A 23,115-nucleotide genomic window follows, 5' to 3' on the forward strand; every position below is an offset into this window, starting at 1 on the left:
TCACAGGGGCAACGTGGAGCCTCATTAAGTGGACCAATTGAAGTTTGATATCGGTGACGCGCCTCATCGGGTCGAGCATTGGGCAGCTCGTGGCAGTTCTCGCTGGCTACCACACTAACAAACAAACCAGCTAGCTGAGCCCAATGATGCACGGTAGAGTGGCACCTACTGTTGAACGGTGTATAGTGTAATTATAAGCAACATTTAGTGTTATTCATTAACAGGAATTGTGAAGGAAAGTTGGTATACGATTAGCAAACTAAGTATAATCAATTGATTACTATAAGCATCAGTCAATGGAAAACAGTGGTGAACTTTTAAGTTTATGTAGCTCGATCTAGGAGTAGAAGCATACGGCCATAGACATATTGACGTTCTTGTGACACCAATAACTGCTCACTTAATAATGGAAATCTTATTGTGGTCACCTGGATGCACAACAGACTAGTGATCAGGAACATATCAAACATAAATAGCAACTTTAACTTGTATAGAGATGGTTTGTGTACTGAATGGAGTTTGTAATTTGCTAATCAGCTTTGCAAACTTGACATTATGAAATCATCAGAAACTCAACGTCAGAAAATTAAGTACAGAGAATGAAAAATATTCAGATTATACAGAACTTTCTTTGTAACTTATATTTGTGGTGATCTGCCTGTAAACAATATTGTAGATGGTTGGTGGTGCGATTTCCAACCAGCAGGTGATGGTACAGATCCACCATGCGGTCTGGAGACAGTGGTCATGTGACAAAACCCTCATTTATAAGTGAGGGCAGGTCTGGTGATCCTCAGATGGCTATAAGATGTACATGAGGACAATCATCATATGGGTAGTTTCAGGGGAGTATAAAGAAACTCCATGCTAACTTGCTCTGAATCAGATTGTTACCTTACCACGTGTATTAATAAAGATCCTGGTTTGGACAAGTCACAAGCTGTTCTGTGGATTCCTTGCTTGACATCGAACACCGAACATAACATCGTACCAGAGTGCTGAAGATTTGAAGGTAACGACGGCAGTGACAAAGTTACAATTCGGTGGATGAACCAACCCAGTAAACTGTGACCATTGGCGACTCGGTACGATTGCCGACTTGGCGCAATAGAAGGATGGAGTTAGAGATGGATGGTATAAAGGGACCCCACCGACTCCAGTTCATGGGTAACGTAGAAAAGAATTGGCATGCTTTTAAGCAGCAATTCGGATTCTATATTGCAGCCCTTGGCCTACAGGCACAGCCTGATGACAGGCTTTTTGCGTTGCTGCTCACGGCAGCAGGTCCTCAAGCAGAACTATATACCTTCTGCCTGGGCAGCGAAAAGCAGAACAAGAGCTACAATGAAGCAGTGGAATACTTTGGTCGGTATTGCTCTATGGAAAATAATGAAGCATGTGAATGTGACATATTTAGTGTACCCAGAAAAAAGGGCTCCAATCAAAAAGCCATATTAAGATGTGACTTGCGAGTGAGGTGGCTGCACAACAAAACAGAGCACTCTACTTGAAACATTTTGGCGGTGTAGCGCAACAATTACTCACTCAAGTCGAGAGTGAAGAAGTCAATCGAGGCTTTATTAAGCAAGACTTGTTCCCCAGCAGCTCAGTTACAGAATGCGGCTGCTGGGAGAACTCGAGCACTTATTCTCCGCCTTCTGGGCGGAGCCAGCAGGCGGCAGATCCAACCAGGACCCGGGACCTGTCAGCCAAAAGCCTCTTGGCTTCACAGGTACCGTACTACCTCTAATACATACCACCACATTCACCCCTTGTTAAAAAAGAACCCGGCGGGGTGGTGGTTCGCATGGTGGTAGGGGTTTACAAGGCTGGTCCTGGAACAAATTTCGTACAGTGGCTATGCATTTAGCCCAACAGTTAACTATGTACAGGCTTTGTCAGAATTATTTACAAGTTTTTTTTTGTGTCACGCGGATTCCACGAGTTGAGCGGGTGCCCTGGTTGTCCTGGTCAATCGCCTCAGCCCCGGTGGTGGTGCAGGTGCTGGCTCGGGCACTGTCGTCTCTGGGAGCGTTGCGCTGTTCGTCCCGGTTTCTTTACTCCAGGGGGGCAACGGAGGAGGACCGATCCACCCGGGAAGGGAGCGGTTGTGGGGTGCGCCGGTGGCAGGGAGAGGGTGACTGGTGTTGGGAGCGTGTGTGTGTTTCCGGCAGGCGCCAGGTCCCGCAGGGAGACTGTGTCCTGTCGGCCGTCGGGGTACGCCACGTAGGCGTACTGAGGGTTTGCGTGGAGAAGGTGAACCCTCTCGACCAACGGGTCCGATTTGTGCGCCCGCACATGCTTTCGGAGCAAGATGGGTCCTGGGGCTGCCAGCCAGGTCGGCAGCGACGTTCGGGAGGAGGACTTCCGAGGGAAGACAAGGAGGCGCTCGTGAGGCGTTTGGTTAGTGGTGGTACACAGCAGCGACCAGATGGAGTGGAGGGATCCGGGAGGACTTCCTGCCACCGGGAAACTGGGAGATTTCTGGACCGTAGGGCCAGTAGGACGGTCTTCTAGACCGTACCGTTCTCCCTCTCTACCTGACCGTTCCCCCGGGGGTTGTAACTGGTCGTCCTGCTCGAGGCAATGCCCTTGCTGAGCAGGAACTGACGCAGTTCATCGCTCATGAAGGAGGACCCCCTGTCGCTATGGATGTATGCGGGGAAACCGAACAGTGTAAAGATGGTGCCAAGGGCTTTAATGACTGTGGCCGCTGTCATGTCGGGGCAGGGGATGGCGAAGGGGAAACGGGATTACGCGTCCACCACGTTCAGGAAGTATGCTTTGCAGTCAGTGGAGGGGAGAGGGCCTTTGAAATCCAAACTGAGGCGTTTAAAGGGACGGGAAGCCTTTATCAGGTGCGCTCTATCTGGCCTGAAAAAGTGCGGCGCAGATTTGGCAGTTCCTGGTGGCTGTACGGACCTCCTCAACAGAGTTGAGGAGGTTGCGGGACTTCACAAAATGGTAGAATCGAGTGACCCCGGGTGGCAGAGGTCCTCGTGGAGGGCTTGGAGGCGGTCTTGTGCGTTGGCACATGTGCCGTGGGATAGGGCATCGGACGGCTCGTTCAGCTTTCCGGGACAAGATCTCATAGTTATAGGTGGAGAGCTCAATCCTCCACCTCAAGATCTTCTCATTCTTGATTTATGTTCGATAATGCACAGCCGGGCAAGTAGACCGCACGCATTTTTCCTCGTTATAGGTGAGGTTCAGGGCATTAGCGGTCTGGAGGAATTTGCGGAGGTTGGCGTCGTGGTCCTGCTGGTCATGGCCGCAGACGGTTACATTGTCGAGGTATGGAACGTGGCCCGCAACCCGTGCTGGTCAACCATTCGGTCCATCTCCCGTTGGAAGACCGAGACTCCGTTCGTGATGCCGAATGGGACCCTTAAAAAGTGGTAGAGCCGCCCGTCTGCCTTGAAGGCCGTGTACTTGCGGTCACTCGGGCGGATGGGGAGCTGGTGGTATGCGGACTTGAGGTCCACGGTGGAAAAGACCTTGTACTGTGCAATCCGATTGACCATGTCGGATATGCGGGGGAGAGGGTACGCATCGAGCTGCGTGTACCTATTGATGGTCTGACTATAGTCTACGACCATCCTCTGCTTCTCCCCGGTCTTCACAACTACCACCTGGGCTCTCCAGGGACTATTGCTGGCCTGGATTATGCCTTCCTTCAGCAGCCGCTGGACTTCATACCGGATAAACGTCCGATCCTGGGCACTGTATCGTCTGCTCCTAGTGGCGACGGGTTTGCAATCCGGGGTGAGGTTCGCAAACAAGGAAGGCGGTTCAACCTTGAGGGTTGCGAGGCTGCAGATAGTGAGTGGGGGTATTGGGCCGCCGAATTGGAACGTTAGACTCTGGAGGTTACACTGGAAATTTAACCCCGAGAGTGGGAGCGCAGAGTTGGGGAAGGACATGAAGCCTATAATTCTTAAACTCCCTCCCTTGCACCGTTAGGTTCGCAATGCAGACCCCTTTGATCTCTACGGAATGGGATCCCGCTGCCAGGAAAATCTTTTGGGTGCTCGGACGAATAGAAAGAAAACAGCGTCTTACCGTACCCGGGTGGATAAAACTTTCCGTGCTCCCACAGTCAATTAGGCATGGTGTCTCGTACCCGTTGACCAGCACCGTTGTCGTTGCCGTTTGGAGCGTCCGGGGCCGCGATTTGTCCAGGGTCACCGAAGCCAGTCTTGGTTGCTGCATCGTAGCGTTTTCGTCTGACCCCGTGGAGCCGTCTATGCTGGGGTCCTTGGCTATCAGCCAAGATGGCGGCGTCCATGGATCGCACGCGGTCAGGGGTGGACAAAATGGCTGCCCCCATGGATCGCACGTGGCCGGGGGGTCACAAGATGGCGGCGCCCATCCTCCCCGCGTGGTGTCCGGGACCCAAAATGGCTGCGCCCGCGGGCCGCACATGGATCGCTGGGGGGGTTGAGTCTGCTGTCCCCGTTCTCCCCCGGAGATTGCGGTGACCCCCCGGGATTGGCACACCGCTGCCTAATGCCCCTTTTTGCCACAGCTTTTACAAATAACTGAGCGGGCCTGGCAGCGCTGCCGGGGGCGTTTCGCCTGCCCGCAAAAATAGCAGCGGGGCCCACCGGGATGGTCTGGTGCTCTAGCCGCGCAGGCTTGCAGGGGGCTGGGGGATGCCGGGAGTCGGTCGCAACGGGGGTCCACGGAGCCCAAGGGGCTGCCGCGCGGTCGGGGCCGTAGGCGCGGGCATGTTGTGAGGCCACGTCGAGGGAGGCCGCAAGGGCCCGTGCCTCTGAGTCCTAACGAGTCTCTCTCTAACAGTCTTTGGCGAATTTAAGAAGTCATACCTGCCACAAAAGCATCCCTGATTAGGAGCTCCGTGTGCTCGTTTGCGCTCACCGACGGGCAGTTGCAGTTCCTTCCCAAAATCAACAGCGTGCTGTAGAACTCGTCGAGCGATTCTCCGGGGATTTGCCGTCTCGTCGCGAGTTGGTGGCGTGCGTAGACTTGGTTTATGGGCCGAATGTAGACTCCTTTCAGCATGGCGAGCGCCGTCGGGAAATCCTCCGCGTCTTTGATAAGCGTGTAGATCTCCAAGCTCACCCTGGAATGCAGGACCTGCATTTTCTGATCTTCTGTGGTCCGGCTGGGGGCCGTTCGAAGGTAACCTTCGAAGCATGCTAGCCAGTGTTTAAACACAGCCACCGACTTTGCTGGCTGGGGGCTGATTCGCAGACACTCCGCGGCGATCCGGAGCTCCATAGTCTTTTAAATTGTAGCGCAACAATTACTCACTCAAGTCGAGAAGTGATGAAGTCAATCGAGGCTTTATTAAGCAAGACTTGGTCCCCAGCAGCTCAGTTACAGAATGTGGCTGCTGGGAGAACTCAAGCTCTTATACTCCGCCTTCTGGGCAGAGCCAGCAGGCGGCAGATCCAACCAGGACCCGGGACCTGTCAGTCAATAGCCTCTCGGCTTCACAGGTACCCTACTACCCCTAATACAAACCACCACAGGCGGCAACACAGAGGAAGACACCAGCGCATTAGTGCTGCGATGCACGTCATGAAGAAATGTGATCTCAGTGCAGGCGGCCATTTTAAGTGGCCGACAGGAGCTGCCCTATCATGTGTCAGAAGTGTGGCAATCAACATGGCCCACAGCAATCTCCGGCCTTTTGAGTTTGTTTTGAACATGGCCATGTTGGTCATTTTGTGAAAGTGTTCTGTGCAGCCTACAGGGGACCAGAGTAGATCAGTCAACCAGACATCATTGATGAATGCAGTTAATGAGATGATCTTTGAAGAATTATTCTTTGTGGATTCAATCTCGACCAAACGCACGGTGAGTCCGACAATGGACGAGACTGACGTTTTTGCCGAACAATTGGAAAGACCTTACAGCCCAGCTGATATCAAAAGCAGAAAGGACCATTCCAGTGATGTTAAACGTTACCATGGTGGAGTGAAAACTTGACATGGGAATGAAGGCACACCTCCTCAGTTTAGGTGATCTGCACGGTTTGCGCGTGACGACGAAAGTTGTAACCCGGCCAAGGACGCTGGTCGACTACAGTGGAAATGCGTTTGAGACAGTGAGGGAATGTGGCCTAGAAGCTTGTGCGCATAATAAAAGGCATATTGTGCCGTTCTCCATTGTGAACACAAAATGTGAGTCCTTCCGAGGAGCAGATGCGGGTGAGGCCCTGAATTAGTTGAGCGACTGTGTTCTGGAAGACGGGTGGCCAGCTGAATACCACAGGTCCCTACAAGATATCATAGTGTGCACATTTGATGAGGATTCAGAAGAAATGCAGGCGGAGGACGACAAATCAGACAAAGAGACGGAAGAGCCAGCGAACGTTCCGCAATTCTGGTTAAGTCTTCAAGGTGTGCATGTGCTCAGTGGCATGATACAGGAGCATGACGGGCCCGTGTTAAAGCATCTACAAGATGTGAATATTAAATGTTCAGAGCATAAGAAGCCAAGGAGCTTCACTCTGGAGTTTAAGTTCGAGCCCAATGAGTATTTCACATACGAGGTGATCACAAAAGTATACCAGATGGATTTGCGGCCTGACAAACTTCACTCTTCATTCTTTAATGAATCTGAAATCATGAGGTGCACAGGCTGCAAGATCGACTGGAAGGAGGGCAAAAATGACACTTTGAAAACAATGAAAACTAAACCGAAGCACAAAGGTCACAGAAGTTACGAAAACTTTACCAAATGAATCATTCTTTAATTTCCTCAGTCCTCCTGAAGTTCATAGAGTGGAATATTAAGCAAAAGATCGGCAGCCAAACTCAATGTTGACTTTGAACTTGGTGGCCTCCTGCGTGAACACACAATTCAGTGTGCAATGTTCCACATCAGTGTTCTTCAAACTCGGGGGCGCAACCCGCGGGCGGGTGGCGAGAGGGTCGTGGAGCCATCCTTCGTGGTGCTCCCGATCGCGCAAATCCCCGTTTAATAACGCCGGCTGCAAGCGGCCTTTAAAATGGCCACGAACATGTGAATAAAATTCGGCCTCTATTTTTTTTTAAACGGTCGCAGCTTTTTGTTTGACAAGTTTGGGGTTTTTTTTAAATTCATTTATTTTATTCATTTAATTTTTATTTTTTTCATTTATTTTATTCTTTTTTTTTTACAAGTTCGGGGAGGGTTTATCAAATAAAATTTTACGGGAAAAAATGCAGAACTTTGGACAGGTGGAGACTCCATACTTTCCGACACCGGAAGGCTTCACCTTCATCCAACAGGTTCCTTTGGAGGAGCGTGTACGAGGGCTAAAGGGACTCAAAACCATTTCCTCCATTTTTATCAGCAGCAAACAAGGTAAGAGAAAATGGTGGGTCGCTCAGGTCGGCCGGCGTGGGTGTTGGTAAAAATGGGTCCCCGGAAAAAAAGTTTGAAGAACACTGTTCTACATTACAGGAGAGATGATTGCAGATGATGCTGAATCCGACGATGAGTACTGCAAAGATATATATGACTTTGAAGATGATGCGGAAAGGTAAGGGCAGGGAAGGTGTAACAGATGAAGACCTGTATGAACAGCTCGTAGATCTCTTTCGTAGGAGCAAGGACGGGCTTAATGAAAAGGCCCAAGAAGCACTACTTTGGTGGTTTGGAAGGAATGACAAGATGGTCACGGGGGACGCCCAGAATGCGCTGGACACTGAGAAGGTGCACTCCAAAATAAAAACTGAGATCGCAGTTGCTGATACCTTAGAGATACCGAACAAGCTAGAAACAGACGACATCGTGCCAATCTTAGAGAAATCATGACCAGAATGTCAGTATCATTATTTCCAGTGATGAGAAGCCAGTGAGCATTGCTCCAGTGAGCCAAGGGCAGAACCTGTTGTCGTAGATCAAACCTCCACCCAGGTACCAGAAAGGGGCAGCGCGGTAGCACAATGGGTAGCACTGTTGCTTCACAGCTCAAGTCCCAGCTTTGATTCCCGGCTTGGGTCACTGTGCAGTCTGCACATTCTCCACGTGTGTGTGTGGGTTTCTTTCGGGTGCTCCGGTTTCCTCCCACAAGTCCCGAATGATGTACTGCTAGGTAATTTGGACATTCTAAATTCTCCCCGTGTACCCGAACAGGCGCCGGAATGTGGCAACCAGGGGCTTTTCACAATAACTTCATTGTAGTATTAATGTAAGCCTACTTGTGACAATAAAGATAATTATTTTTTTTAAAGCGCGGCGCTCCAACATCCAGTTAAGGCCGCAGAAGTGGACGGGGTCAGACAACCCAGTGATGACGCGTCAGTGCCTCAGGATCTACTTGAGAATCTGCAGACCTCCGACCACAGGGTGCAGACCAGCACCGCAACAGAAGCCGCCAAGCCTCAACATAAACACAAAAGAATTTGCAAACCAATTGTCAAAACAACACTGACAAAAGTAAAAAAGGTGAGGTCATGACTGACAAGCCAGAGACAGAGAAAACACAGAGAAGCAGCAAGCAGTATCGTGGCAAGAAATGAAAAAGAAAGAAGATGATGATGCATGCGTGGCAATCACGGATGCATGCCTTCCAAAGGCACAGAGTGAAGCGGATACGAAGCAAGAGGCCGGCATGTAAACCAGTCTTCGAAAAGGCTAGCAATAGCCCAAGTGATCACAGGGGTGATCCTGTGAGGGAGGCACAATGATCTGTGCAAAAGGGACGGCCACTGACCAGATATCATGTTTATTGGCACCCTAGTTAAGCCTGTTCACATTGTTTAAACATATCACAAATGTATAGTTAAAAATAGTGATCATGTTTGTAAACAAACATTAATGTTTCCTGAGGAAAGGGGATGTGGTGATATGCCTGTAAACAATATTGTAGCTAGTTGGCGGTGCAACCTCCAATCAGGAGGTAACAGTACAGATCCACCATGCAGTTTGGAGACAAGGCACTCACATATAAGTGAGGGCAGATCCAGTGATCCTCAGATGGTTGTAAGATTTACATGAGGGCAGTCATGCGTAAAGAAATTTCCAGGGGAGTATTAAGAAATTCCATGATATGGTAGCACTGTGGTTAGCACAGTTGCTTCACAGCTCCAGGATCCCAGGTTCGATTCCCGGCTTGGGTCACTGTCTGTGCTGAGTCTGCATGGTCTCCCAGTGTCTGCGTGGGTTTCCTCCGGGTGCTCCAGTTTCGTCCCAAAGTCCAAAGATGTGCAGGTTAGGTGGATTGGCCATGCTAAATTGACCTTAAAGGTGGGTTTCCCTTAAAGGTGGGATGGGGTGGCGATGGGGGCTTGGGTAGGGTGCTCTTTTCAAGGGCCGGTGTAGACTCGATGGGCCGAATGGCCTCCTTCTGTACTGTAAATTCAATGATTTTTTTCTAAGATGATAACTTGCTTTCTATCAGATAATAAGATCCTGGTTTGGACAAGTCACAAGCTGTTCTGTGGCTTCCTTGCTAGACATTAAACACCGAATGCAACAATATTCATGAGCTACATTACGGTTAAAAGTAAGTAACAAGGTGTCTTTTAATGAAAATGACCCTCAAACAAGTCAATGTTTAGGACAGCAACTTCAACAAAGAGTGCATTCCTGCAAAATGTGAAATATTTTACAGACACAAATTTACACCATCTAAGGATTAGACTATTTCAAAACATCCTTCTACTGCTGACTTACAATTGTTTAATCTGTGCAGCTCCTTTTGGTAGTTGATTCAGATAAAGGTGAAAGTTAGTACGATCTTTAACAGTAAGAACTTTTCTTCCAGATTCGATGCAAAAAATAGACTGGCTCACCACATCAGGATTTTTGTTGTAAAACATAAGAAGATGTCTATAAAGATACCTAGAAAGTACAGGGGTGCACATGAAATACTTGCTCTCTAATTTACATTATCTTTCACTGATGTTACATAAACTCCAATGTCATAAAATCTGTCTGTACTTTGCTCTAAATAAGAAAACATGTTAAAATGAATGAGTCATGAGAAATGGGTGACCACCAGAAGGAGGAGGCAGTCAGTGCAGGAATCCCCTGTGGTTGTCCCCCTCTCGAACAGGTATACCCTTTTGGATACTGTCAGGGGGATAACTTATCAGGGGAAAACAGCAGCAGCCAGAGCAATGGCACCATGGCTGGCTCTGATGTTCAGCAGGGAGGGTCAAAGCGCACAAGAGCAGTAGTCATGGGGGACTCTATAGTCAGGGGCACAGATCGGCGCTTCTGTGGACATGAAAGAGACTCCAGGATTGTATGTTGCCTCCCTGGTGCCAGGGTCCAGGATGTCTCAGAACAGGTAGCGGGCATCCTGAAGGGGGAGGGCAAATAGGCAGAGGATGTTGTACATTATGGTACTAACGACATAGGCAGGAAGGGGCATGTGGTCCTGCAGCAGGAGTTCAGGGAGCTAGGCAGAAAGTTAAAAGACAGGACCTCGAGGGTTGTAATCTCGGGATTACTCCCTGAGCCACGTGCCAGTGAGGCTAGAAATAGGAAGATAGAGCAGCCAAACATGTGGCTAAACAGCTGGTGTAGGAGGGCCGTGAGGCTATACGGGTAGAGATCAGGAATAAGAAGGGTGCAGTCACAATGTTGGGAGTTTACTACAGGCCTCCCAACAGCCAGCAGGAGATAGAGGAGCAGATGGGTAGACAGATTTTGGAAAAGAGTAAAAACAACAGGGTTATGGTGATGGGAGACTTCAACTTCCCCAATATTGACTGGGACTCACTTAGTGTCAGGGATTTAGACGGGGCGGAGTTTGTAAGGAGCATTCAGGAGGGCTTCTTAAAACAATATGTAGACAGTCCAACTAGGGAAGGGGTGGTACTGGACCTGGTATTGGGGAATGAGCCCGGCCAGGTGGTAGACGTTTCAGTAGGGGAGCATTTCGGTAACAGTGACCACAATTCAGTAAGTTTTAAAGTGCTGGTGGACAAGGATAAGTGTGGTCCTAGGATGAATGTGCTAAATTGGGGGAAGGCTAATTATAACAATATTAGGCGGGAACTGAAGAACCTAGATTGGGGGCGGATGTTTGAGGGCAAATCAACATCTGACATGTGGGAGGTTTTCAAGTGTCAGTTGAAAGGAATTCAGGACCGGCATGTTCCTGTGAGGAAGAAGGATAAATACGGCAATTTTCGGGAACCTTGGATAACGAGAGATTTTGTAGGCCTCGTCAAAAAGAGAAAGGAGGCATTTTTCAGGGCTAAAAGACTGGGAACAGACGAAGCCTGCGTGGAATATAAGGAAAGTAGGAAGGAACTTAAGCAAGGAGTCAGGAGGGCTAGAAGGGGTCACGAAAAGTCATTGGCAAATAGGGTTAAAGAAAATCCCATGGCTTTTTACACGTACATAAAAAGCAAGAGGGTAGCCAGGGAAAGGGTTGGCCCACTGAAGGATAGGCAAGGGAATCTATGTGTGGAGCCAGAGGAAATGGGTGAGGTACTAAATGAATACTTTGCATCAGTATTCACCAAAGAGAAGGAATTGGTTGATGTTGAGTCTGGAGAAGGGTGTGTAGATAGCCTGGGTCACATTGAGATCCAAAAAGACGAGGTGTTGGGTGTCTTAAAAAATATTACGGTAGATAAGTCCCCAGGGCCTGATGGGATCTACCCCAGAATACTGAAGGAGGCTGGAGAGGAAATTGCTGAGGCCTTGACAGAAATCTTTGGATCCTCACTGTCTTCAGGTGATGTCCCGGAGGACTGGAGAATAGCCAATGTTGTTCCTCTGTTTAAGAAGGGTAGCAAGGATAATCCAGGGAACTACAGGCCGGTGAGCCTTACTTCAGTGGTAGGGAAATTACTGGAGAGAATTCTTCGAGACAGGATCTACTCCCATTTGGAAGCAAATGGACGTATTAGTGAGAGGCAGCATGGTTTTGTGAAGGGGAGGTCGTGTCTCACTAACTTGATAGAGTTTTTCGAGGAGGTCACAAAGATGATTGATGCAGGTAGGGCAGTGGATGTTGTCTATATGGACTTCAGTAAGGCCTTTGACAAGGTCCCTCATGGTAGACTAGTACAAAAGGTGAAGACACACGGGATCAGGGATGAGCTGGCAAGGTGGATACAGAACTGGCTAGGTCATAGAAGGCAGAGAGTAGCAATGGAAGGATGCTTTTCTAATTGGAGGGCTGTGACCAGTGGTGTTCCACGGGGATCAGTGCTGGGACCTTTGCTGTTTGTAGTATATATAAATTATTTGGAGGAAAATATAACTGGTCTGATTAGTAAGTTTGCAGACGACACAAAGGTTGGTGGAATTGCAGATAGCGATGAGGACTGTCAGAGGCTACAGCAGGATTTAGATTGTTTGGTGACTTGGGCGGAGAGATGGCAGATGGAGTTTAATCCGGACAAATGGGAGGTTATGCATTTTGGAAGATCTAATGCAGGTAGGGAATATACAGTGAATGGTAGAACCCTCAAGAGTATTGAAAGTCAGAGAGATCTAGGAGTACAGGTCCACAGGTCACTGAAAGGGGCAACACAGGTAGAGAAGGTGGTCAAGAAGGCATATGGCATGCTTGCCTTCATTGGCTGGGGCATTAAGTATAAGAATTGGCAGGTCATGTTACAGCTGTATAGAACCTTAGTTAGGCCACACTTGGAGTATAGTGTTCAATTCTGGTCGCCACACTACCAGAAGGATGTGGAGGCTTTAGAGAGTGTGCAGAAGAGATTTACCAGAATGTTGCCTGGTATGGAGGACATTAGCTATGAGGAGCGGTTGAATAAACTCGGTTTGTTCTCACTGGAACGAAGGAGGTTGAGGGGTGACCTGATAGAGGTCTACACAATTATGAGGGGCATAGACAGAGTGGATAGTCAGAGGCTTTTTCCCGGGGTAGAGGGGTCAATTACTAGGGGGCATAGGTTTAAGGTGCGAGGGGCAAGGTTTAGAGATGTACGAGGCATGTTTTTTTTTTTTTTTACACAGAGGGTAGTGGGTGCCTGGAACTCGCTGCCGGAGGTGGTGGTGGAAGCAGGGACGATCGTGACATTTAAGGGGCATCTTGACAAATACATGAATAGGATGGGAATAGAGGGATACGGACCCAGGAAGTGTAGAAGATTGTAGTTTAGTCGGGCAGCATGGTCGGCACGGGCTTGGAGGGCCGAAGGGCCTGTTCCTGTGCTGTACATTTCTTTGTTCTTTGTTCAAAACAAAAAAATCTATCCGGGAGTAGGCCTTATGTACATGGGAGAAAAAAGAAAATTCTCTGGCCAAAGGCCTGGCAAATCTCCACGGATCTACTCCCCCCATCTGAACCATAAACCCCCTGAGCACCTTGGCCGCCGCCGGCCTCTTCCCCGTCCTAGACCTGGAACGATCTAATGCTAGGTCCAACACCGTGTTGAAATCGCCACCCATTATAAAGCTCCCTACCTCCAAGTCTGGAATACGCCCCAACATCCGTTTCATGAATCCAGCATCGTCTCAGTTCGGGGCGTATACATTTACCAATACCACCTCCGGTCCCTGCAACCTACCGCTCACCATCACATATCGGCCTCCATTGTCCGCTTCATTGTTCTTGGCCTCAAACGACACCCGCTTCCCCACCGGTATTGCCACCCCTCTATTCTTCGCATCCAGCCCCGAATGGAACACCTGTCCTACCCATCCCTTCCTTAACCTGACCTGATCGGCCACCTTCAGATGTGTCTCCTGAAGCATGACCACGTCTGCCTTCAGTCCCTTTAGGTGCGCGAACACTCGGGCCCTCTTAACCGGCCCGTTTAGGCCTCCCACATTCCACGTGATCAGCCGGATTGGGCCCCCCCCCCCCGCCCTCGCGACTAGCCATCTCCTAGCTTAGGCCAGTCCCATGCCCGCGCCTCCCGGTCCCCCAGACGGGGAACCCCCGCCCCGACCACCTCTTCCATTTTCAGTTCCCCCTCGGCCAGTGCAGCAGCAACCCTATTGTCCCCCCCTCTCCTCCCCCCTCCCCGCTAGATCCGCATCTAGCTCTTTTGCTCCCCCCATACTACTTCCGTGAGTCAGCTGACTTCTGCTGACCCCGGCTTCCCTTTGATCTCTCCGTGTGGGAGTCTCTCCTCCTCTTTACCTTCCTCCACCGCCCCCCCTCCCTAGCACGGGAAAAAGCCTGCGCTTTCCTGTGCCAGCACCACCCCGTGGCGCAGCTCCTGTTGCGGCCTTATCCCAGTTCCCCCATCCCCGAGTCTCACCTCCCTCCAGCACCGACGCCCACATTCCCCACTATCTCGTCAACAGGAAAAAAAAAATTTAACAAGACCTCTTCCCACATCCCCATCCATCATCCCACCCATGAAACATTCTTGATCCATATTTACAACCCCGTATACAGTCAACATCCCCCCCACAACCACAGGCCCTCAGTTCGAGTCCAATTTTTCCGTTTGGATAAAGGCCTCGTCTGGCGTTTCAAAATAGTGGTGTCGGTCCTGATAAGTGACCCACAGTCGCGCAGGCTGCAGCATTCCGAACCTGACTCGTTTTTTGTGCAGCACCGCCTTGGCCCGGTTGAACCCAGCTCTCATCTTTGCCACCTCCGCACTCCAGTCCTGGTAGACTCGGATCATCGCATTCTCCCATCTACTGCTCCGCACCTTCTTGGCCCATCTCAGGACACTTTCTTTGTCCGCAAAGCGATGGAACCTCGCCACTATCGCCCTTGGCGGCTCATAAGCCCTGGGTCTCCTCGCCAGGACCGGTCTCACCGGTACGAGAAGGAGTTTCTCCAGTGCCAGGCAGTTGAGGCAAAGGAGAGGGAGAAGGAGGCCCGGGTGCTTTTGGCCCAAGGCGCCCAGCAGTATAGGAAGCTGGAGGGGAAGTCCGGGACATCGAAGCAGTGAACCGGGTGGCTCGCGAGGAGGTAGGGGACTGTGATCACGGGCCGTGCCAGGCACGGATAACGGGGTTGGAGGAGACCTTGTCCAAGGTCAGGGGACAGGTACACCTAGTAGGTCCAGGGGGGTTCCCTAGGGGCAAGGTGCTCCTCGCAGCGGATGATTCCCCAAAGGCCAAGGGGAATAGACCGCCTCCTGAGGCGCCGGGATTGTGTCCGGGTCGGCAGGGGGGGATCGGACTGCCCATTCAGGGGCAAGTCCAAGGGTGGCCAGCAGGGTACCCCCAGATGGCAGCGTGCCCGCCTGGTTTCGTATGTGGGTCCCCACGGGATGGGGCCAGCCGCTGCCTGAGATGCCGGAAATGGGGCCGGATCGGCAGGTAGGGGTCGGGACGTCCGGGGAGGGACGGGCCCAAGGAGGGTCAGGATTGTATCCCCAGATAGCGGCGTCTCCTATATGGGTAGTTAGCCCGGGAACAGGGGGGCTACCCAACGGGGCAGGAGAGCCGGACGCCGTGGAGGCGGAGGGGCAGATGTGCCCGGTAAGGCAGAGGAAGTACGGTCCCCCAGTGGGTGGGAACGCCAGGGGGCCGGTAGAGAGTGATATTATTGTTCCCCACGGGGTACAGGCACTTAGGGGAATGGTGTCCCACATCCCAAGTTGACCCAGAAAGGAGACCCGTCACGTCATTTTATGGAGGTGCAACAGGCAGCCGAGATAAATGACTGCGACAAGGGGGAGCGGGTGAAGCTGCTCCTGATGACCCTAGATTCTTACCTATGTAGGGCAGTGACCTCCAGGGAGGGGGGGAAACCTGCCACATAGGCAGCGGCCCAGGCAGCGGTCCTGGATGCCATGGGTCTGAATCAGGGTAGTCCCTTCACGAGGGTAGGGGAAACCAGACAGCAGGTCGGTGAGTCCCCAGAAATGTTTGCGGACAGGTTATGGGCAGTATATGAGGACGCGTGTGGGACCCCTCTGAATAGACAAAATCTGGATGAAAGGACAGCCCACTGGCTAAAGACTTTGGTGGCTGTCTCCCGAGGGTTAGGGCAAAGGCAGAGCACTGGTTCGACCCAATGGACCCGAACCTGAACGAAAGGGAGGCCCTCAGGAAGCTCACCCTAGCCTACCGTAACGGGGAGAGGGGGGGGAAGAGAAGCCCCCCCAAGGGCAAGGTGCACGAAATCGCGCCAGCCCCCCTCCCAAGAAAGGAGTGGAAGCATGAGGGCACCCGAGCCCCAGAGAGGAGACCAACGTGCTACGGGTGTGGGAAGCCCGGGCACTATAGGAGGGAGTGCAAGAACCCAACCAAGGAAGAGAGGGCTCCCCATAAAGAATCAGACCCCGGCGGCAGAAGCGACTGCCCCGGTAACCATTAATGCTAAAGATTTCCTGGCTTACCTGCAGACCAAAACAGCAGGTTCCGGGCAGGTGGCGATGGCAACAGGCCAGGGCCAGCCCGTACCCGTACCCATACACACACCCACAACCCCCTCATGACTAGCAGCAAAACAGCCCACTTTCCTGTGCCCAGTGGAGTACGGCCCATGCGGCAGACCCTGGGTCAAGATGGAGGTCCAGGAGGTGGTCGGGAGCTACCTGCTGGACACAGGAGCTTCCAGTACCATTGTCCACACGGACAACCCCCGAACCTACCCTCAATCTAGCGGGGAACCCTACAGTCTTGTCGGCTTCACAGGGAACGAGAAGACTGGCTTCTTCTCTGTTCCCTTGTCCATCAGGTTAGGGGCACTCCAGGCGCAATGGAAGTGTGTCCTGATGAAGTGGGAGCAGGAGGGAAGGGGGATCCTAGGTGCCGACCTTATAGTGGCTCACCAGATCCTTGTGGATCTGAGGAACCACTGCTTATGGGGCATAGCTGAGGAAGGGGCTGAGAGGGAAGTCATGGTGATAGACAGAGCACAGGGGAAAGGGGCCCTGTGTGTGGTAAAACCAAAAGAAGGGTATGATTTAGAAACCCTGGTAAGGAATACCCCGGAGGAATTTCGGGGGTATGTCCAGAAAAATTTGGCCGCATTTGCCACACACAAGCACGATTGTGGGAGGGTTACCGGTACTGAGGTCTGTATAGATGGGGACCCCATGTCCCGACCCCAGAAACAGTATAGCTTCCCCAGAGAAGCCGAGGCAGATTTGGAGGTGGCCCGAAATTCACTGGTCAGGCAAGGCGTTTTGAGGCCAATTGCTACCCATGTGAACTCACCGCTCTGGTCGGTGAGGAAGCCGGACAACTCCTGGAGGGCCATCGTGGACTACAGAGTCCTGAATAAGAACATCCCGGCCTGCGCCCCAACGGTGGCGGCCGTGGCAGACTTGCTAGGGGAAATTCCAGCATCTGCATCTGTTTTTACAGTGCTGGAAATTTCCAATGGGTTTTGGTCTGTCCCCATCAGGCAGGAAGACCAGTATAAGTTTGCCTTCACTTTTAAGGGCCAACAACACACTTGGACATGTCTCCCACAAGGGTTCCATAACAGCCCGAGCATTTTTCACCAGTGCATGGCTGATTGTTTAAAAGAATTTAGTGAGCCACACAGGCTAGTGCAGTATGTGGACGATATTTTACTGTTCACAGATAGTAATGAAGAACATGGGCCCCTGGTAGACGAATTATTGGGGCTGCTCTGGAAGGGAGGGTTAAAGGTTAACCCTAAGAAAGCGCAGATCGGGGTAAGAGAGGTGAAGTTCCTGGGTCTGACCCTTAGAGCCGGGGAGAGAGGCATTGACACCGCCAGGAGACAGGCAGTGCAGGAGCGCCCAGTCCCCATAGATGTCAGGGGGATACGGTCCTTTCTGGGGGTCACCGGCTACTGCAGGGACTTCATTGAAGATGATGCCACCACGGCAACGCCTCTGCTTAGGCTGCTGTACAAGAGGGTGGAGTGGGACTGGGACAGCAAGTGTGAGTCGGCGTTCGTCCGACTCAAGGGAGACTTGCAGAAGGCCCCAGCCCTGGGAGCCATTGACCCCAGGAAGGAGTTCGTTCTGGAGGTAGCAGCAGGCATTGATGGCCTGAGTGCTGTACTCCTCCAGACCCGGCATGGCAAGCTGAGGCCGGTGGTCTACTCCTCCCGAGTCCTCACAGAAGTGGAGCGGGCATACTCCAACTGTGAGAGGCATCTGCTCGCAACATACTGGGCGGTGAAGCGGATGCAGGTTTTTGTTAGGATGGCCCCCATCACCCTCTTAACACATCACACCCCGACCCAAATGCTACTAGACGGCCGATTAAAGACGGCACGGTCAGCAGTGCCAGGATTACCAGGTGGACACTCTTGCTGGCCCAAATGGCACTGCGGGTGAAGGGGCTGAGTGAGCCACAGCTCGCAGCCAACCTGGTATACCCCGGGAGCCACATCACTGTTCAGTGGAAGGGGCATGGGAGGTAGGCTTTGGATTCCGGGCAGGGCTGCATCCCACAGGGAGAAAGATCTACGTGGATGGATCTAGTTCTGTAGAGGGGGGCGCCAGATTTACTGGTTGTGGGATCTGGGACCCCGAAGCAGGGATAGCCCTGACCCTTAAACTCCCCCATACACTCAGCGCCCAGCAAGCAGAGCTGGCCGCAGTAATGTACGTGGTCACTCACCCCGACCCTTTTCCCACACCATACACCATCTGCTCAGATAGCATGTTTACATGCAACTCATGTACGGAGTACCTGGCAATCTGGTCCCGCCGAGGGTACACCTCCTCGGATGGGAAGCCCCTGGCCACCAAACCCCTCCTGGAAAAGATCGTAGCAGCAGTTGGAGAGGGGGGTGACCGGTATATTCATAAGGTCAAAGCCCATTCCAAAACCGAGCCACGGGGTGAGGGGAACCAGAGAGCAGACAGCCTGGCTAGAGAGGGGGCTAGAACTGGGATAGCCTGGAACCCCTACGAAGAGGGACAAGTAGCAGCATTTACAGGACAGCCTCAGAGGGGGTGGACAGAGGAACGGGCCTGGCCCCCGACCTGGCCATTGTCCAGGGGCAGGATCCCGAGTTAAAGAAAGCCATAACAGCCCTGGGTAGGCAGGAGAAGGTAGAGGGACCCTACGGGGGGAAAGACATCACCCTGAAGGAGGGCATGCTCTTTCGGGGAGACCAGTGGATAGTGCCTTCCCAGCACCGCAGGGAGTTTATAGAGGTGGCCCATGAGAGCCCCGGAGCAGGACACCCCGGTCCTGAGACCACCTGGCAGCGGGTGGAGAGAGTAGGGTGGTGGCCTGGCCTCCGGGAGGATATTCGCGATTTCTGCGCAAACTGTTTAGTGTGTGCCACTAACAACCCTGACCCCAAGAAAAGGAAGGTATCGCTAGGGCACATTCGCAGGGTGGAGGGACCCTGGCAGTCGATACAAATCGACTACATTGGACCCCTTCCCACCGCTGTAGAGGGGGGGGGGGGCGGCACAGGTACTGTCTGGTGCTGGTGGACGTATTTTCAAAGTGGGTGGAAGCCTTCCCCTGCCGAACAGCCACCGCTGCGGGCACCGCTAAGATATTGGTCAGAGAAGTGTTTTCTAGGTGGGGACTCCCAAAGTTGGTGGAATCGGACCAAGGGAGTCATTTCACGGGGCAGGTTATGCAGGCGACCCTAAAGATCCTGGGGATAAGGCCAAATGGCATGTGGCCTATAACCCCCAATCCTCAGGCCCTGTAGAGAGGCTCAACCGGACCATTAAAGAAAGGTTGAGAAAGGAGACGGGCAACTCTCCCGGCCGGTGGGTAGAGGTTTTGCCCTTAGTGTTAATGGGGATCCGGGCGAGCCAGTCTAGGAGAACAGGGTACTCCCCGCATGAGTTCATGACAGGAAGGGTGATGAGGACCCCAATACATGTAATGGTGCCTTCCCTGGCAGAAGGACAGCTGAGGGAAGTAAACCGGGACAAGTTTGCTAGGAAGCTGCTGGAGCAGCTTAAAGAAATAAATTGGCAGGCAGCTTGCCACATGGGGGCACAACACAGAAGGAACAAACTGCTGCTAGAGCCCCACACCACCCATGAATGGGTGGGGGTCTTCGAGCCACTGTACGCGGGGCCGTACAGTATAGTGGACAAAGCCAGCCCCATGGTCTATGCAGTCCAGCTTCCCCGGAGGGTTAGGTGGTTTCACGTAAACCAGTGTGAGCACTTCGACCCCAGCAGGGCCGACAAGAGCAAGCCCCGGGAAAAACAGGGGGTGGTAGTGGAGGAAGCCCCCGTAGAGGTAGAGACGGTGGGGGAGATCCCCAATCCCACTGTCGCGCAAGCAGTGACAGTGTGATGGCCCAAAGGGGCAGCACAAAGGGTAACGGTGACAGCGAGGCCGACGGTCCTTCCGAGGTTTCTCTTTGTGTTCCAGTGCCTTCCCATTTTGATCCCCAAGGCCTTTTTCAAATGGGTAAGCAGGAGCATCATGGGATTTGTGTGGGCGAATAAGACCCCGAGGGTGAAGAGGGGGTTTCTGGAGCGTAGCAGGGACAGGGGGAGCTGGGGCTGCCGAATCTATGTGGCTATTATTGGGCAGCCAATGTGGTGATGATCCGTAAGTGGGTAATGGAGGGAGAGGGGGCGGCGTGGAAGAGGCTAGAGATGGCGTCCTGTGTGGGCACGAGCCTGAGGGCACTGGTGACTGCACCGCTGCCGCTCTCGCTGACTAGGTACACCACGAGTCCGGTGGTGGCGGCGACTCTGAAGATCTGGGGGCAGTGGAGGCGACACAGGGGCGAGGTGGGAGCCTCAGTTTAGTCCCCGATTCAGGAGAACCATTGGTTCGTCCTGGGAAGGATGGATGGGGGGTTTCAGAACTGGCATCGAGCAGGGATTAGAAGAATGGGGGACCTGTTCATCGATGGGACGTTTGCGAGCCTAGGGGCGCTGGAGGAGAAGTTTGGGCTACCCCCGGGAAACGCTTTCAGGTACATGCAAGTGAGGGTGTTTGTGAGGCGGCAGGTGAGGGAATTCCCGCTGCTTCCAGCACGCAGGATTCAGGACAGGGTGATTTCGGGTGTATGGGTTGGAGAAGGCAAGGTTTCGGCGATTTACCAGGAGCTGCAGGAAGAGGAGGAGGCCTCGGTGGAGGAGTTAAAGGGCAAGTGGGAGGAGGAGCTTGGGGAGGAGATAGATGAGGGTCTGTGGGCTGATGCCCTGAGTAGAGTTAATTCTTCCTCCTCTTGCGCCAGGCTCAGCCTAATACAGTTTAAAGTTACTCACAGAGCGCATACGACAGGTGCGAGGTTGAGTAGGTTCTTTGGGGGTGGAGGACAGATGTGGGAGGTGCTCGGGGAGCCCAGCAAATCACGTCCATATGTTCTAGTCATGCCCGGCGCTGGATGGGTTTTGGAGGGGTTTTGCGAGGACTATGTCCAAGGTGGTGAACGCCCGGGTCAAGCCGAGCTAGGGATTAGAAGTATTTGGGGTATCGGACGAGCCGGGAGTGCAGGAGGCAAAAGAGGCCGATATTCTGCCCTTTGCCTCCCTGGTAGCCCGCCGGAGGATTTTGTTACTGTGGAAAGATGCGAAGCCCCCTAGTGTGGAAGCTTGGATCAATGACATGGCAGGGTTCAAGCTGGAGAGGATAAAGTTTGCCTTGCGAGGGTCTGTGCAAGGGTTTTTCAGGCGGTGGCAACCGTTCCTCGACTATCTCATGGAGCGTTAGGAGGTCAGAAGCAGCAGCAGCCCAGGGGCAGGGTGGGGGGGGGGGTCTTTTGGGGTGGTGCTTGGGTTAAGGTGGGGGTTTCCCTATTTGTGTTTTCTACTGTTATATGGGGGTTATTGTATTTGGAGGAAATGCAATGCATAATTTCTGCTTGTTGTGTTTTTGTTTCTTTTTCTTGTGGGGGGGGGGGGGGTTGTTGAAAATTTGTTGAAAAATATGAATAAATATATTTTCAAAAAAAAAATTCTGGCCGCCACACTACCAGAAGGATGTGGAGGCTTTAGAGAGGGTGCAGAAGAGATTTACCAGGATGTTGCCTGGTATGGATGGCGTTAGCTATGAGGAGCGGTTGAATAAACTTGGTTTGTTCTCACTGGAACGACGGAGGTGAAGGTGTGACCTGATAGAGGTCTACAAAATTATGAGGGACATAGACAGAGTGGATAGTCAGAGGCTTTTTCCCAGGGTAGAGGGGTCAATTACTAGGGGGCATAGGTTTAAGGTGCGAGGGGCAAGGTTTAGAGATGTACGAGGCATGTTTTTTTTTTTACACAGAGGGTAGTGGGTGCCTGGAACTCGCTGCCGGAGGAGGTGGTGGAAGCAGGGACGATAGTGACATTTAAGGGGCATCTTGACAAATACATGAATAGGATGGGAATAGAGGGATACGGACCCAGGAAGTGTAGAAGATTTTAGTTTAGACGGGCAGCATGGTCAGCACAGGCTTGGAGGGCCGAAGAGCCTGTTCCTGTGCTGTACTTTTCTTTGTTCTTTGAGTCACCAGTAAACATATTCAATACTGTCTTAATAACAAAGCCTTGCAGAGAAAACCCAGTGTGCTGTGAAGTTTGCTGACATTTATATCACGTGAATAGGAATATGATTTACCTTCCAGATTCTCTTCTAAGGATCATGCTTCACAAGTCTGGAATGCACCAATACTGGGCCATTGGTGTTGGGAGGAAGCAACATGAAGGAAGTGCGTGTCGGATATGGGTATTTCCCCATGTGACCAACCATACATCTACACAGCATTGAAGGAAGCGGCCTACTTTGGGATGGAAAAGCAGAATACTGCAGATGCTGGAAATCTGAAATAAGAACAGAAAACACTGATACAGGCAGCATCTGTAGAAAGAGCAACAGAGTTAACTTTTCAGAACTGTGAAAAGTTACAGTAAAAGGTAAGTGGAAGAAGGACAAAAGGAAGGTCTATGCCAGTGTGGAAGACAGGAGAGATTGAATTACAGAAGATACGGTCCTACAAGGCCAAAGGGAATTGTGATGGAGCAGGAAAAGAAACAAAAAGGTTTCCAGAGTAGATCTGCTGCTGTAAGCAAAATAGAAAAATAGAACTAAGAAGAGAAAAGAGAAAAAAAAGTTTAGGGGTGAAGGTGGGAGCGAAAGATATGAGAGTTTACAGTTTGAAATTGTTTAACTCAATGTTGAGTTCAGAATGCTGGGAAGTGCTGAACCGAAAAAAGATGCGCAATTCCTCAAGCTTACGCTGAGCTTCCCTTGAACAATACAGCAGGCCAAGGTGAGATGCCAGTTTGGATAGCAAGGTAGAGAATTAAAATGACAGGCCACTGGAAGCTCAAGGTCATGCTTGCAAACTGAATGGAGGTGTTGTGCAAAGTGGTCACCCAATCTTTGTTTGTTGTG

The 23,115-nt window shown here is 51.8% G+C and overlaps 1 protein-coding gene across 4 annotated transcripts in view; it reads right to left on the reverse strand.

The window, feature by feature from the left end:
* adad1 (adenosine deaminase domain containing 1 (testis-specific)) overlaps positions 1-23,115 on the reverse strand; it is a 241,000-nt gene that overhangs the window by 65,313 nt on the left and 152,572 nt on the right. For all 4 annotated transcript variants that reach the window (XM_072495706.1, XM_072495707.1, XM_072495704.1 and 1 more), the window contains one exon: positions 9,637-9,804. In XM_072495706.1, coding sequence (XP_072351807.1) covers positions 9,637-9,804 — 168 coding nt within the window. The remainder of the gene's footprint in view (positions 1-9,636; positions 9,805-23,115) is intronic.

Source organism: Scyliorhinus torazame, chromosome 3, assembly GCF_047496885.1.
Source record: "Scyliorhinus torazame isolate Kashiwa2021f chromosome 3, sScyTor2.1, whole genome shotgun sequence".
NCBI lineage: Eukaryota > Metazoa > Chordata > Chondrichthyes > Carcharhiniformes > Scyliorhinidae > Scyliorhinus > Scyliorhinus torazame.